The following is a 15855-nucleotide window of genomic DNA, read 5'->3' as shown; positions in this document are numbered from 1 at the left end:
GAGATACAACTATTTGAAAATCTGGAATCTGAGGGTGCAAAAAAATCAAAATATTGAGAAAATCGCCTTTAAAGTTGTCCAAATGATGTTCTTAGCAATGCATATTACTAATCAAAAATTAAGTTTTGATATATTTACAGTAGGAAATTTACAAAATATCTTTATGGAACATGATCTTTACTTAATGTCCCAATGATTTTTGGCATAAAAGAAAAATCTATAATTTTGACCCATACTATGTATTTTTGGCTATTGCTACAAATATACCCCAGCGACTTAAGACTTCATTTAAGTTTTGTGCAACAGGGTCACATTTGTCCTTTTCTGGTGCCCCTAAAAATTCTCACTGCATTGCACAGGGCAGATGCTGAACTACAACTGCAGTATGTAGGCGAGAAACCACCAGAATAGAATCGATTTGGTATTTTTACTTCTTGTCAATATATCCTGCCAAACATACAGTGGGTTCAAAAATCCGAAAAACGTCTGTTTTGTTGAACGTGATCATCATGTATGTCATCCAGCATGATTTGAGAATGATCCAAAGCATCTTGTGCTTCTAAAACTAAGAACATCTGATGTTTGTACACACTGTCAGTGTCACAAATTTGCATACATTTGATTAGTGACCTGGCAATCGTAATGTCATACATTTTCTTCCAATTTGTTGTAAATAATAAATAATTGAATAAATAAACCAACATATAAATAAATTGTTGAATTAAAGAATAAAGTGATCATTGTCATAAATTTTCCAATTTGTAAATGAATGAATGAAGAAAAAAATAAATAATTGAACAAATTAAATAAGTAAATATTTATTAAAGTAAATAACCAAGAAATAAATTAATGAATTATTAAATTAAACAATAAAGTAATGATTATATAAACTTTCTTCCAATTTGTTGTAAAAAAAACAAACACCAATGCAGATGATTTAAGACTTCCTGACATAGGTGATTTCCTGAATTTATACTACATGATGATGTCCTGTATTACTTGATACAATGACAACCTTTCACTGTAACAAATCCTTTTTAGATGAAGCAGTGATTCCCAATTGCCTATTGTATTACATAATGTCATACATGACATAATAGAGGAGGAATTCTCCTTCATCCTGAATCTGTGACATTGGTCTCACTCTCACTGGATTGAGCATGAAAACAACCTTCATCAGCGCATTATGCCTTTTCATCATGGGACAAATAAGTTTTACGTTTTCATGTATGCTGAATAACGGTGGTATGTAACAGATTTACTTGCAGAGTGATCTTTTGTAATTGATGAAGGGTTACTTTAGTCTCCTGGCATATTCCGTCTCAATAAATGGGCACGAGGGTGTATTAGCTTCAAATGCCGCTGTTGTGCAGGCTGACGCTTTCTATTTGCAACCGAGAGATTGGAATGGCCTTCTGTCCCCGGAGTCTGGAGCAGAATTGAAACAGTGACCTTGAGTGAGTAAGCTAGCAGATCACTCAGTCACGGCTCACGTCCTCCACACCGATAGACTGACGCAAAGAACATGGGTTTCTAGACATTGTTGGAAAAAAGCACCAAAAAAAAACCCCCCAAACATGTTGCATTTGCAATAAATAGCGATGGGAATGAACGCTGCAGAAGGGGCTGTGGTATCCAAGGCAACAGACATTTCAGATTCCCTCTCTCGGAGGAAGCCTGTGTCGGACCAGCTTGGCACGGTTGAAGTGGCGGAAAGGGATTACATCATAGCAGAAAGCCCAGACTGCAGGAATTTTCACCTGTCCTCTGAAACAGTCTCATCCGCTGGCACATAGCCTGACCGCCCATGTGTGTAGCGAGCAGAGGCGCAGAGAAAGTGTATTTGACAGTGAGTGAGAAAAAAGGAGGGGGGAATATAAAGGGATGACATCATCCTGTGTGGAAACCCTCTTCTCTGCAGTGATGTCATCTGCAGACACTCTGGCAGACTGTTAGCGTGGGCGATGGCGGCCCCGTTGGACGTCTGGCGGCATTGCAGGTCTGCTCCATGCATTGAGATTGCCTACATTTTTTTTTCTTTCTTCCTCCTCTTCCTTTTCTTTTCCTTAGCATTCCTGTCCTTCATCCTCACGACTCCCTTTTCTTCTGTTCTTTTCTCAACTCTACACTTCTTTCTGGTCCACTCCTCCCTTCATCCCATCCCTCAGCTCCACACAGGGTCTAAAAATAGACCCTGGCACTTTGCTAAGCCTTAAGATGGAGCAGTGGATTCTTCAAAGTGTTCGTTTCGGAGCGCCGCTCCTTTTCGTTCTTCAGCATGCAGCTGTTGGCTGGTGTCTTCACTAATTAGAGACTGTGATTTATGAGTCACATGCAACTGAATCTCTTTACAGTATTATTGATACGCTTTGCTTTAGATGTTGTTTATACAATATAAAGAAGGGAAAAGTTATCAGAAATAATGCTGTTGTTCATACTTTGTTGCTCAAATAAATTAATAGTGGCTTTTCACAGCATTGGTTGTTTTTTTCCTTCATTGCCTGTGATATCGCACAATTCTGTACATGCAGTTGATTGACCAAATAATGTGTTTGTTATTTATGGTGTGTTTATTTGTTATATTTATGTATACATTTTTCATTCAAAGGTTTGGGGTTGGTTATGAGCTTATGCTCACCAAGACTGCATTTATTTGATCAAAAGTACAGTTAAAAGTAATATTATGAAATATTATTAACAAATAAAATAACTCTATAACTATCCATTTTCATGTATTTTAAAATTTAATTTATTCCTGTGATGGTAAAGCTGAATTTTCTTATGATCTTTCAGAAAACATTGTAATATGCTGATTTGGGGATCAAGAAACAATTGTGCTGCTTAATATTTTTGTGGAAACTGTGATACTTAAAAAAAAAAATCTTTGGTGGAAAAAAAGTTAATTTAAAAGAACAGCATTTTTTTAAATAGTTTTTTTAAATAACATAATAAATGTCCGAATGTCTGAAAAAAACGGTCAGTTTTGATTAGTTCAATGCATCCTTGTTGAATAATTGTTTAAAAAAAAAATCTTACTGACCTTAAACTTTTAAATGACGAGTCAACTTAAGACTCCAGTTCTACAGTAAAATAAATATTGTAGTCACAAAATATTTGCAGTTATCTCTAAAACTTGAAATTGCTTTATATCATTAGACATGCCATTATTGTGCCTTGGAAGCCAATCCAGTTTCCTTAGGAAATGCTTTCTTACACTAAACACTGCCTGTTTAGTCAACTGAAAAGGTAAACCATATTTAGTGACAAAAATGCCATAGGGATTTGGGATCTTTTTTGTGGCTCTCTCAATTAAAATCAGCCCACAACACCCTACCATCATCTTTTCAGTTGCCTACATTGTGGAGAGTTTTGCATGGGCAAACACAACATTTTCTGTAAAAAATATTTAAATTTTGTTTTTATTTTCAGTTATGTAACTTGTAGCTATTTCCCCCTCTGTTTCCAAGGAGCTAACTGTGCTGTCCTACGATTAGCTGAATAACAGTCTCAGTGTGAGCTAGTTCAGACCTTTTTGTCGCATTTCACACTCTCATTTCAGGCATGTGAGAGCGAAAAGTTCTTTATTAGTGTACTTCTCCATCAGTACTTGATTTATTCAGAGGATTTGTGCTAAATGTTCCAGACTAATGGCTCAGAGAGACATCCAGTACAAACTCCTCTCATCTGTCTGACAGTTTAACAATGGACTAACCTAAATGTCTAATTTTATAACAACTCTTTATAAAAGTGCTTATGCTGTTTTAAATGTTTTTACCTCTCGTTATATCCCGTAGACCCTGCCCGTGTTGTAAACATGCCGCCTGTTATTTACGTGGCTATCGGACTGCCGGGGTACATCCGCTGCCCGGTGGATGCCAACCCGCCTGTCACTTCAGTGAAGTGGAAAAAGGACAGCCTGCCTCTGCGGATAGAGAAGGTGAGTCCAGCTGGACAATGATCTCAGTGCTTTCACAGATGCTGTCACATGGGCCTCGGCGATCTCTTTCTCTCTCTCTCTCTCTCTCTCTCAGCTGTGTGAGATGGGTTTTATTCACAGTTCACATTGATTTCATAGTCTCACACAGACAAAGATCACTGGCTCCTCTTCAACTATAAAGCCAAATGGAGAATGGCTGTAAGTACAGTACTGTACACAAGGGTGTAACTTTGGTTTGAGAAGTGGAATTTTGAAAAGTGGGGGGGACATGTCCCCCCTGTCCCCAGTGGAAATTACGCCCCTGACTGTACAGACAGTACAGTTGGCTTTTAAGGATAGTGGCCATGTAGATGAAAATGTGCAGGCTTATCATGTTACATCTAAAGTGCTCTGAGAGCAAATCCACTCCATTCATTTCACGGAATGCAATAGTTGTATGGCTTGTCAGGGGTATAGGAACCATTATAACAAGAGTGTTTTAATAAATTCAAAAGCTTTTTAGATTTGGAAAATAATGATAGGATTTTAAAGGGGACATCGGATGCCCATTTTCCACAAGTTGGTATGATTCTTTAGGGTCTTCATGAAATGTCTGCAGCATTCTTTGGTTAAAATTCCTCAATGGTCGTGTAAAATGGCTCAATGGCTTTTTTACCTTGTCAAAAACAGCTCTGTTCACAGCAACCCGTTTCGGTGCATGGCTCTTTAAATGCTGATGTGCTCTGCTCACCCCACCCCTCTTTTCCATGGAAGAGGAAAGGTGATTTGCAAATAAAAAAGGGTGTTGTTTTACATGACCGTTGGGAAATTTTAATCAAAGTATGTTGCAGACATTTCATGAAGACCCTAAAGAATCATACCAACTTGTGAAAAATGGGCATCCGATGTCCCTTTTAATGATTCAAGGTGATAAGGTGTATAAAATGGCCCCTTCACTTTTTTTTGTTCATTTTTACTTAAGTGATTTTATTTAGTGTCCCTATTAGCCTCAAATTGATTGCATATAATTCTCAGAGAGGCCTAATTTTTCATACTGTGATTATACTGAGTGTGAAATTTGCGCTTTATATAATTTCTTACATTGTGCAATTTTAACATTGTATATATTTTTAATGCATCCAGTATGCTTTTATACAAAGCAAAGTACAAATTTAAAATACACTACCATTCAAAAGTTTGGGGTTAGAAAGATTTGTTGTTGTTGTTGTTGAAAGGAAGTAATACTTTAGTTCAACAAGGTCCCAACCAGTTGGTCAAAAGTGATTTAAAAAAACATTTATAATGTTAAGAATTCTATTTTAAATAAATGCTGTTCATTTGAACTTTTTCATTATCAAAAAATCCTGAAAAAATATTCCTGTATCAGTTTTATGAAGCAGTACAACTGTTTTCAACATTGCTAATAATTAAAAATGTTTCTTGAGCAGCAGTTCAGCACATCAGAATGATTTACTGTATGAAGAAACATGTGGCTGAAATATATTAAAATAGAAAAGTAATTTTCAATTATAATAGTATTTTGAAATATTACTGTTTTTCAAATAAATGTAGCCTTTGTGGGCATAAGAGTTATTTAAAAAAAAAAAAAAATCTTACACACCACAAACTTTTGAATGGTAGTGTGCAAAATCATTGAGAATCAAATCCCTGAGAATCAAACATTGTCATGCTCTACTGTTTGAGATACAGGAAACGATTTCCCTGATTCTATGTGTGCTGATGTTTCTCTCTGTTGCAGTACCCTGGCTGGAGCCAAATGGAAGATGGGAGCATTCGAGTGTCTGAGGTGACAGAGGACTCTCTCGGCACCTACACCTGCGTGCCTTACAATAGCCTCGGTACAATGGGACAGTCCCCTCCCGCTCCTCTGGTGCTAAAGGTAAAGTAAACTTGTAGGTTTTATTTGAACTACCTTTACCTTGTTTACCTTTTTTATTATATCATTTATTTGCATCAATATAATGTGTTGTTTGGCGATGGACAGGACCCACCCAAATTTCTGGTGGTTCCTGGAGGGGAGTACAGGCAGGAGGCTGGTCGAGAGCTGGTCATCCCCTGTGAGGCAGAAGGAGACCCATTCCCCAACATTACATGGAGAAAGGTAAGCCGCATCCTTAAGGATCCTTAAGTAGGATCCTGTATTATTGTCAACCCAACTGAAGCGTTTGCTAGAACTGTTTTCTTTTATTGGAGAAGGTAGGGAAGCCCAGCAGAAGCAAGCACAACGTCCTACCACGAGGCAGCTTACAGTTCAAATCTCTCAGCAAGGAGGACCATGGGGAGTGGGAGTGTGTCGCCTCCAATGTCGCCACGAGCATCACTGCCAGCACGCACCTCCTAGTAATCGGTATGAGGCGTTGAGACAAATAGCGCAACCCCATGATGCACAAACACGACTTGTGATAAAGTGATTTTTCCATACAGTGATGAATTTTGATCATATTAGATCAAAGAGTGTTAAAGGTGTTATTTTCGTTAAAGGTGCACAAAGATTTTAGTTTATATTTTGCAGGACAACAGTGGTCTTTGACTCTGGGTTCCCACAGTCATGGAAAATCTAACATATTAGGGAATTTTTTAAAAGTCATGGAAATTTCTATATTGAATATATATTTTTCTACTCCTCTGATGTAAAATACTTTTTGGCTAATTATTATTTCTGTGCTTCAGTGTTATTTTAGTATATTAGTATATATTTTTAGTTATTTTTTTATACTATTATAAATTTTTTGAATTACCTGTTATTTTTATATTTTCAGTTCATATTAATTTTAGCATACGTTTGAGTCATTTTGTTATGTACTTTTGGAATTTTTACAAAAAAAATTTTTTTTTTATATTTCTATTTAAATTGATGTAAAATACTTTTTGGCTAATTATTATTTCTGTGCTTCAGTGTTATTTTAGTATATTAGTATATATTTTTAGTTATTTTTTTATACTATTATAAATTTTTTGAATTACCTGTTATTTTTATATTTTCAGTTCATATTAATTTTAGCATACGTTTGAGTCATTTTGTTATGTACTTTTGGAATTTTTACAAAAAAATTATTTTTTTTATATTTCTATTTAAATTATTATATATATTTTTTTTAACTTATTTTTTTCAGTTAGTTGCCAAGGCAGCATTTCTAATTTTCAGTTTTTTGAGATGTTTGTAGTATTTTATAAATACTAAGATTTTATTTTATTTCAGCTTTATTTCAGTTATTATAATTTTATTTATTTATTTATTTTAATAGTTTTAGTTTTAGCAGTAACTGCTGTTCACTAAAACTTCGTTGAACAAATGATTCTTTCAAGGACTTTTGTTTCAGTGAGTTGGTCTAACAGGTCCACAAATCAGTCTAAATGACTCCGTGCCAAATTGTCTAAATAAAAAAAAAAATCCTTATCCAGTTACAGTATATCAAAAATTGTGAAAAAAAATAAGCAGGTTTTCTGAGAAAGTTAGTTGTCATCTCCCTAATCTCCCTCATTATATTAACGTAGCTCATTCTAGGACACTGATATGACTGGTGTCTTCATTTGATGTAAAGCACATTACATTAATAGCACATACTTGTCAAAAGTATCAATTTTTGTGTAAAGATTACTTGCTATTGCTATTTAGCTACTGCAGTATCTTACTTTGAAGTATATGCACATGCAGACTTAAACTCTAATCTTATAGGATATAGCTTATAAATTCAATAGAGGAAAGTAGTGCAAATGCTAACGTCCTCATGGTCTCTTTCTATTAGTGACTAGTGCAGCTGTAGACCAACACTGCCAGCTCAGTCCTTATATTGCTGCCCACTGTTTTGGCATGTCCAGTGTGCTATTGGGCGTGTTTGGATTTATGTGGCTGCAGTGAAACTGTCCGTTAAAGAAACTTTTTTGGGTCGCTGGTTAGCAGCTAAGCAGCAGCTGCTAGGTTAAGCTGTTAGCTATTTGAGTTCCTCTCAAAAAACTCTCTGTACAAAAGTCCTTCGGTAAGTCGGGAAACACAGAGTCTGTTTGTGTTAGTGCAAGTGTTTGTGTTAAGACAAGTGAGCGAGGGCTTTTTACAGACAACGTTTTATGGAAATAAAATATGTGGCCTTGCTTTAGCTTTTGCGTACAAGTGTGTGTTTATATCGAGTGTGACACGAGTTGTCCTCCTCCCACAGGCACAAGCCCACACGCTGCCGCCAAAGTCCACGTTTCGGTCTCGACGACCTCGGCCAACGTCTCGTGGGAACCCAGTTACGATGGCGGCTTTGAGCAGACATTCTCAGTCTGGTACGGCCATGTGTGAGTCATCCCAGCATGCTTTGCTTTCTGCTTCTTTTCCTAACTATTGACTTGAGCTCTGCTGCTGCTGTGAGGCTGCTACATCTGGGGGCAATGGGGCAAAACCTTTCCCCCTAGGGGTGAGATGACCAGCAGGGCCCTCCGATCTTGAATCGGACACACTGTTAATATTAATGTCAGTGCAGTTAAAATGTTAAGAGTTTTAATTATGGGTATAATATCATGGTCAGGACTCTTTATATGGCATATAATACATTTCTAGTTTTATGTAACGTTCTTCAAACTCTTGTTCATAACTTCCAAATAACTTCATACTGGAAGTCTTGAACAAAGATAATCATTCCATGAGTAGTCTAGATTCACTGTTTTCTTTATTGAGTTTTTTTGTTCTACAAGCAGTTAGCTAGCATGTTGGCCGTGTTAATGAGGCTCATAACAATAGAATTGGAATGGCATGATCAGGCAGTAAAATCTCTCCACAGAGTCGTTCTGAGTCGAGCTGCATGCAAAGTACCTTATTAAGTTGACAAGACAATTGTGGTGTTGTGTGCAGTTCGACTGCTTTTTAAACACTTCAGCACACTAAAAATAATGACATATTTATGTGATTTGGAAGGAACAGTCTGCTGCTGAGTCTGGCGTGCCATCGGTTGTAACATTTGTTATGGAAAACACATTTATGTTAGGGTAAGGTGTTTTTTTTATTATAGTTTAATGTATACCCCTTTAAACCCCTTTCCTAAAACATAGAGCATATAAAGACAATATAAATGTCTGGGTAATATTTATTTTGAATGAATTTTGAATAAAGTTAACAGTATATCTTTGTTTCAACCCAAGTTTCCAAAACTTTTTGTTCCAAAACTTTTTTTTATTGGCGAAATAAAATAATCTCATGATTTCTGACCAGTCAAGCGGAATGAAACAGTAATTTTAGGGATGCACAATATTGGATTTTTGCTTTATTATAGTTTAATGTCAAGAACCCCTTTCCTAAAACATAAAGGCAGCTCTATATTTTTATGTATGCAGAACCATTCATACTGTGAGAAAAAATTATAGTTATGTTCACCCAAAAATGAAAGTTGTCATCATTTAATTTAATTTTATTGTTTATATATTACTATATAGTTTACATTTGAATTTTAGTTTAAGTTCTAGTAATAATGTTATGTGCTTTTGCCACTTTTGTTTTGTCACTTTTTTAAATATTCTATTTAGCTTTAATTTATTTTACATTTTAAATTTATTTTAAGTTTTAGTATTTCAACTTATTTCAGTTAGTTGCCACGGGAACATTCTTCTGCCAAGAAGTTCTTTTTCAAAAGAAATGTAAGTTTTTGTGCATATAATAGAGCAACATGAGTGTAAGTAAACGATGACAACATTTTCATTTTTAGGTGACCGACTTTTTTTAGGTGACCCTGTAGAGCATATAAAGACAATATAAATGTCTGGGTAATATTTATTTTGAATGAAGTTAACAGTATATCTTTGTTTCAACCCAAGTTTCCAAAACGTTTTGTTCCAAAACTTTTTTTATTGGTGAAATAAAATAATCTCATGATTTCTGACCAGTCAAGCGGAATGAAAAAGTAATTTTAGGGATGCACGATATTGGATTTTTGCCGATATCCGATATGCCGATATTTTTCAACACATAGCAGATGCCGATACCGATATATTTCCTTTTGTTTGGAAATAACACCAAGTCTCTCCTGTGCAGAAATGATAAGCAAATTATTTTTTAATTTTGGTTAGTTTTTAACAAGAATTTATTTGTTAGAATTTAATAAACAATAATGAAGTTCGTTTATAATGACAGTACACTGAATATTTGAAAATAACTATAAATAAACTATATTCAAATGCTGCATTTTTTTTTCAGAAAGATGCAGTGGTAACCTTAACATTTTATTTTAAGATCTAACATTTCTAAATGGTCTAAAGCAAAAGAGTTGTAAAAATTCTGAAAATCTTTTAGAGCTCATAATTTGTTTAAAAAATACAACATATTACACATTAATGAATAAATCAGTATATATAAAATAATTTAATTTAAGTGTCATGTTTGTGATTTTTTTTCATGTAAGCTATACCTTCTGACCTTTAAATCAAAACATACTCATGATTTTCTGGCATCAATTACTGCTTTATAAACACAGTCTATTTGTGTATTTTGCTTTCATTTTATTAGAAGTAGGTCAACAGCGCCCCCTACGGAATTAAACCTCCTTACTGAGCGGGCTTTAGGACCCGGGGGAGGCTGCCTCTGCTGCCACTGCCCGTGCTATTACTGTTTACTCTATCATACGCCGAAGCGTTTAAATGCAGTGATCCAAAACAGTGAATCTAATCATCATTCAGGCAAAACTGCTTCAAGAATGAGCCACACTGCTGACTTGATCTAATCGCACTGTTGACGTGATCTAATCGCACTGTTGACGTGATCTTATCGCTAGCACACCCTGACCACATGGGAGTTAATGTATTCTTCTTATCAGAAAGACATATCGGCATAATTTTTCATATCCGATATTGGTCCGATAATATCGTGCATCCCTAAGTAATTTTATAAAATTTGCTAAATATTTACATTTACATTTAACAGACTCTTTTATCCAAAGGGACTTACAAATATTTTAAACAAAATAATTATCACTAATTTGGGCGTGTTATTGTGTATGATTTTTGTCACTTGGTCATAATTTGGATTAATTGCAGGAAGCAACATACTGTAAATGTTAATCATAATATAGAAAACATCAAATGACATTTTCTAAACAATGTTAAGTACAGTAGAACTTCTCAGATGTGAACCTCCAGTTTGTACATACAGTACATTATGAAGGCATTAAAGCGATTCTGATGATTCTTATGCATGAAAAGTAAATATTGATGTAAAGACTTTGTCTTGTGCCTTCTCGCAGTTCAGTGATATTTTGCAGTTTTGATATTTTAACCATACCACCAGAAAACCAACTATATTGCGAGTAAGTATTTACTGTATCATAATTTTAAAAGTTTTCATTACTTGGTTTGGTAAGGTGACATCCAGGGTTTAAAGAGGTGCCACTGAGGTACTTTTGTTAATGACTTGATCCATAATGGCAAACTCTTGCTTCTGGCTTAATCAGCAGCACGTCCGTCTCCTTGTTCAGTCGTCTCCTCCGCCTCTCTTCATCTCTCTGCCGCCCATGCCAGTGCTTCTGCATCCCTGTGATTCTGCTCCCTGTGTGGCGCTGTCCTCTTCGATATTCACCCGGAATATCAGCAGCATTCTATTGCTCTCTGTGCTCCTGCCCCTATAGAATGTCACATGCTTCGCAATAACCTTTGTTTGTTTGCTTCGGTGGGTACGAGCAAGAACATCTCAATCATTTGACTTTAAATCTCCTTCAAACTGTGTCTTTGTTAGCCATATTTGGTACTTACTCATTTACTTACTCAGTACTTACTCAGAGGTGCTGAGCGACCGCTGAGATGCTGTGAATAACACACATCTCAAGAGCCTGTGTCATGCTATAAGGACATGAAGGAAGTGATCAATTATACCTCAGTGGAATATTATGACTCATCAATAGGAATGGGGTGAATGACGTATACACCCAATTCCTTACTGTTTTCTTTTTGAAAGTCATTAATATTCCTAACACAGTGAAATTTCAACATCTTGAATGATGCCTTGTGTTTAGCACAGCAATCTGTGAGAGAAATTACATTTTGAACTTTCTTGGCTGGCTTCTTGCTTCTTGCATTAGAATGATATAATCATATATGTTATTACATAAAATATTGAAATATTTATCATGTGAAAATGAATTCTATATAATTCATATTATATAATTATTATATATATATTATAAACATTTCAAATTTTTATAGCATTCAAAATTCTTTTTTTTTGGTGTGAAAATGAATTCTATATTTCTAATGTTATAAATTAACAATTGAAAAATATATATATAAAACTAGAATTTATTTTAATGTAATATTATTTGTTATTATTATTATTATATTGTTTTTTTATATTATACATATTATTTGTTTATTTCAATTCTGTTAAGGTGAACAGCGTTTTTAACATGAATTAATATTTTCATAACGGATTTTCATATTTTAAGACAAAGTCTGAATAGTAAGATAGATAGCTGAAAAAACACCCATGTCAGTTCTCACAGATTCATCCTTTAAAGTTTATGGTGAACAAAGATAGATAGCTGAAAAAACACCAATGTCAGTTCTCACAGATTCATCCTTTAAAGTTTATGGTGAACAAAGACACGGAGACGATTTATTTAAAAAAAATATATAAATATATAATAATGTACTGAAGGGGGGCATGCATGGTGTCCTTGTGTTGCTTGGGTACGATGGAGGTAGAAGAAATTGAGCGTGAATTTAGCCTGGACGTCCCGCGGGAGTCATTCCATGCATGCCAAGGGCAGCAGTTTATCAGGAATGAAGCATGCTGGCTGTTGGTGCAGTTACACGAAACTTTGAGCATGCAAAACTACTTGCAATGGATATGTGCAACAGGACATGATGTCACACTCTAAGGCTAACAATACATTATCAACATAAAAAAAAAATCACTTCTCCACTTCTCCACAACATTGTAGCCATTCTGGCTGTTTTCTATAGGAGATGTATTGTCCATAAGACTCATTTCAAGCCATAGGTCATTCTCAAGAGATAAAGGGGAAAAGGGCTGTAGGGCATACAAGGCGCACTGAAGATCTATGAGGATATTTTTTGTAAAGATCAACAGTCGAAAACGCAGTTGCATTCTTCAGAATTTCCACTGGGAAAGCAGGAGACAGTTTTGTGTTATTGGATATCACTGAGCACTCACACTGAGCCAAACAAGCTGTCTTTTTGCGTCTAGCTGCAGGCAGTGCTCTCATCAGTATTGTGAGCGACATGGCAATCATTATCGGAGCGTATGTGCATGTATGCTTGTGCCGTGCTGAACTCTTTCCATCTGTGCATGTGACTCCTCCTGCAGGGTGAAGAGGGAGCAGTTAGGACCGCATGACTGGCTGTCCATGCCTGTGCCCAGCGGGCAGCACTGGCTCCTGGTGCAAGGCCTGGTGTCCGAGACGGCCTACCAATTCAGTGTCCTGGCCCAGAACAAACTGGGGACGGGCCCGTTCAGCGAGGTCGTCACTGTGAACACACTAGGTTGGCCACCTACATGATACAACTTTCAATGACAAGAGCATCTCTGCCTGACAGAAATGCGTTTTATAGTAGGGATAGGATTACAGCTGTTATTCCGACTCCTAACAGTTTTGATACATGATCCTTACTATATTACACTATATTATATCTTTTGTTTATACTAGAGATGCACAAATATTGAAATTTTGGCTGATACTGATAAGCTGATCATTTTAATGTTATTGTCAACAACTGGTAAATGGATATTAGTATTAAAAATACTACAAAAAGAGAAATAAAAAGAAATCAAGAAAAGAAAAAAAGCACTAAAAACTTAAAATTTAGGCATCATAACTTTATATGTACATATTTATAATGTTTATATTTATTTTGAGATTTGCTGAAGATTTACATTTAACATTAAAATTATTAGTGTTTTTAGGATTTACTTGAATTGAGCATTAGATGACCATAAATAATCAAGTATCCAATATTGGCATATAGCAATAATAAAAAAAAAACTTTTAATAAAGTTAAAAAAATTAATTAAAAAAAAAAAAAATCCTCTAATATTTTTTTTAATCCAAATAAATAAATAATTAAGTAAATGAATGAATAAATGAATGAATGAATGATATGGTACTGTAATACTATCAAATTGATCACTTACATATGCACTACTGTTCAGAAGTTTGGGGTCAGCAAATTTTCATTGTATTTATTAATATTATTATTATTATTTTAAATAAATTAATACTTTTATTCAGCAAAGATGAATCAAGTTGACCAAAAGTGACTGTAAAGCAGTATTATTTTAGTATCACTGAGATACTATTACAGTTTTTATTGAAATTTTAACCATTTATATTTCTATATTTTTCATTTTAATTTTAGGTCAAGTTTTAGTAATGTTGTGTTTTTTGTCATTTTTAGTAGTTTATATATATATCGTTTTTCTTTTTTTTATTTCAGTTTTAGTTTTAGTAATTTTAATACATCAAGTTCAACTGAATTAAAAAAATTTAAATATATATATTATTTTATTTAACTTTATTCAATTAAAGTTAAATTTCAAATTTCTTTTTTATTGTAGTAACCAACTACAATTTATGGTTTTATTTCAGTTTCAGTTTAGTTTTAGTTAACTATAATAACCCTGCTGTAAAGACATTTATAATGTTACAAAATACAGTGCATCCGGAAAGTATTTACAATGCTTCACTTTTTCCACATTTTGTTATGTTACAGCCTTATTCCAAAATGGATTAAATTCATTATTTTCCTCAAAATTCTACAAACAGTACCCCATAATGACAACGTGAAAGAAGTTTGTTTGAAATTTTAGCAAATTTATTAAAAATAAAAAACGAAAAAAATCACATGTACATAAGTATTCACAGCCTTTGCCATGACACTCAAAATTGAGCTCAGGTGCACCCTGTTTCCACTGATCGTCCTTGAGATGTTTCTACAACTAGATTGGAGTCCACATGCGGTAAATTCAGTTGATTGGACAGGAGTCCACCTGTGGTAAATTCAGTTGATTGGACATGATTTGGAAAGGCACACACCTGTCTATATAAGGTCCCACAGTTAACAGTGCATGTCAGAGCACATAACCAAGCCATGAAGTCCAAGGAATTGTCTGTAGACCGCCGAGACAGGATTGTATTGAGGCACAGATCTAGGGAAGGGTACAGAAAAGTTTCTGCAGCATTGAAGGTCCCAATGAGCACAGTGGCCTCCATCATCCGTAAATGGAAGAAGTTTGGAACCACCAGGACTCTTCCGAGAGCGGGCTGCCCGGCCAAACTGAGCGATCGGGGGAGAAGAACCTTAGTCAGGGAGGTGACCAAGAACCCGATGGTCACTCTGACAGAGCTCCAGCGTTTCTCTGTGGAGAGAGGAGAACCTTCCAGAAGAACAACCATCTCTGCAGCACTCCACCAATCAGCCCTGTATGGTAGAGTGGCCAGACGGAAGCCACTCCTCAGTAAAAGGCACATGACAGCCATGACAGAGTTTGCCAAAAGGCACCTGAAGGACTCTCAGACCATGAGAAACCAAATTCTCTGGTCTGATGAAACAAAGATTGAACTCTTTGGCCTGAATGGCAAGCGTCATGTCTGGAGGAAACCAGACACCGCTCATCACCTGGCCTATACCATTCCTACAGTGAAGCTTGGTGGTGGCAGCATCATGCTGTGGGGATGTTTTTCAGCGGCAGGAACTGGGAGACTAGTCAGGATCGAGGGAAAGATGAATTCAGCAATGTACAGAGACATCCGTGATGAAAACCTGCTCCAGAGCGGTCTGGTCCTCAGACTGGGGGAAAGGTTCATCTTCCAACAGGACAACAACCCTAAGCAGACAGCCAAGACAACAAAGCAGTGGGACAACTCTGTGAATGTCCTTGAGTGGCCCAGACTTGAACCTGATTGAACGTCTCTGGAGAGATCTGAAAATGGCTGTGCACC

At 35.6% G+C, this 15855-nt stretch overlaps 1 protein-coding gene across 3 annotated transcripts in view; it reads left to right on the top strand.

Annotated features, from left to right (window-relative positions):
• Window positions 1–15855, top strand: part of LOC107715325 (protein turtle homolog B-like) — a 127099-nt gene that overhangs the window by 71008 nt on the left and 40236 nt on the right. For 2 of the 3 annotated variants that reach the window (XR_001637086.1, XM_016521413.1), the window contains exons 8-13: window positions 3795–3937; window positions 5676–5816; window positions 5922–6038; window positions 6134–6284; window positions 8092–8215; window positions 13224–13399. Coding sequence is in view for 1 of the 3 variants with exons in the window: in XM_016521413.1 (XP_016376899.1) it covers window positions 3795–3937; window positions 5676–5816; window positions 5922–6038; window positions 6134–6284; window positions 8092–8215; window positions 13224–13399 (852 nt within the window). In the remaining 2 variants the exon portion in view is untranslated. The remainder of the gene's footprint in view (window positions 1–3794; window positions 3938–5675; window positions 5817–5921; window positions 6039–6133; window positions 6285–8091; window positions 8216–13223; window positions 13400–15855) is intronic. The other variant, XR_001637087.1, reaches the window with a different exon arrangement.

The sequence above is a fragment of the Sinocyclocheilus rhinocerous genome, unplaced genomic scaffold, assembly GCF_001515625.1.
Source record: "Sinocyclocheilus rhinocerous isolate Xijiao unplaced genomic scaffold, SAMN03320098_v1.1 scaffold299, whole genome shotgun sequence".
NCBI lineage: Eukaryota > Metazoa > Chordata > Actinopteri > Cypriniformes > Cyprinidae > Sinocyclocheilus > Sinocyclocheilus rhinocerous.
This window is presented reverse-complemented; position numbering and strand designations above follow the sequence as displayed.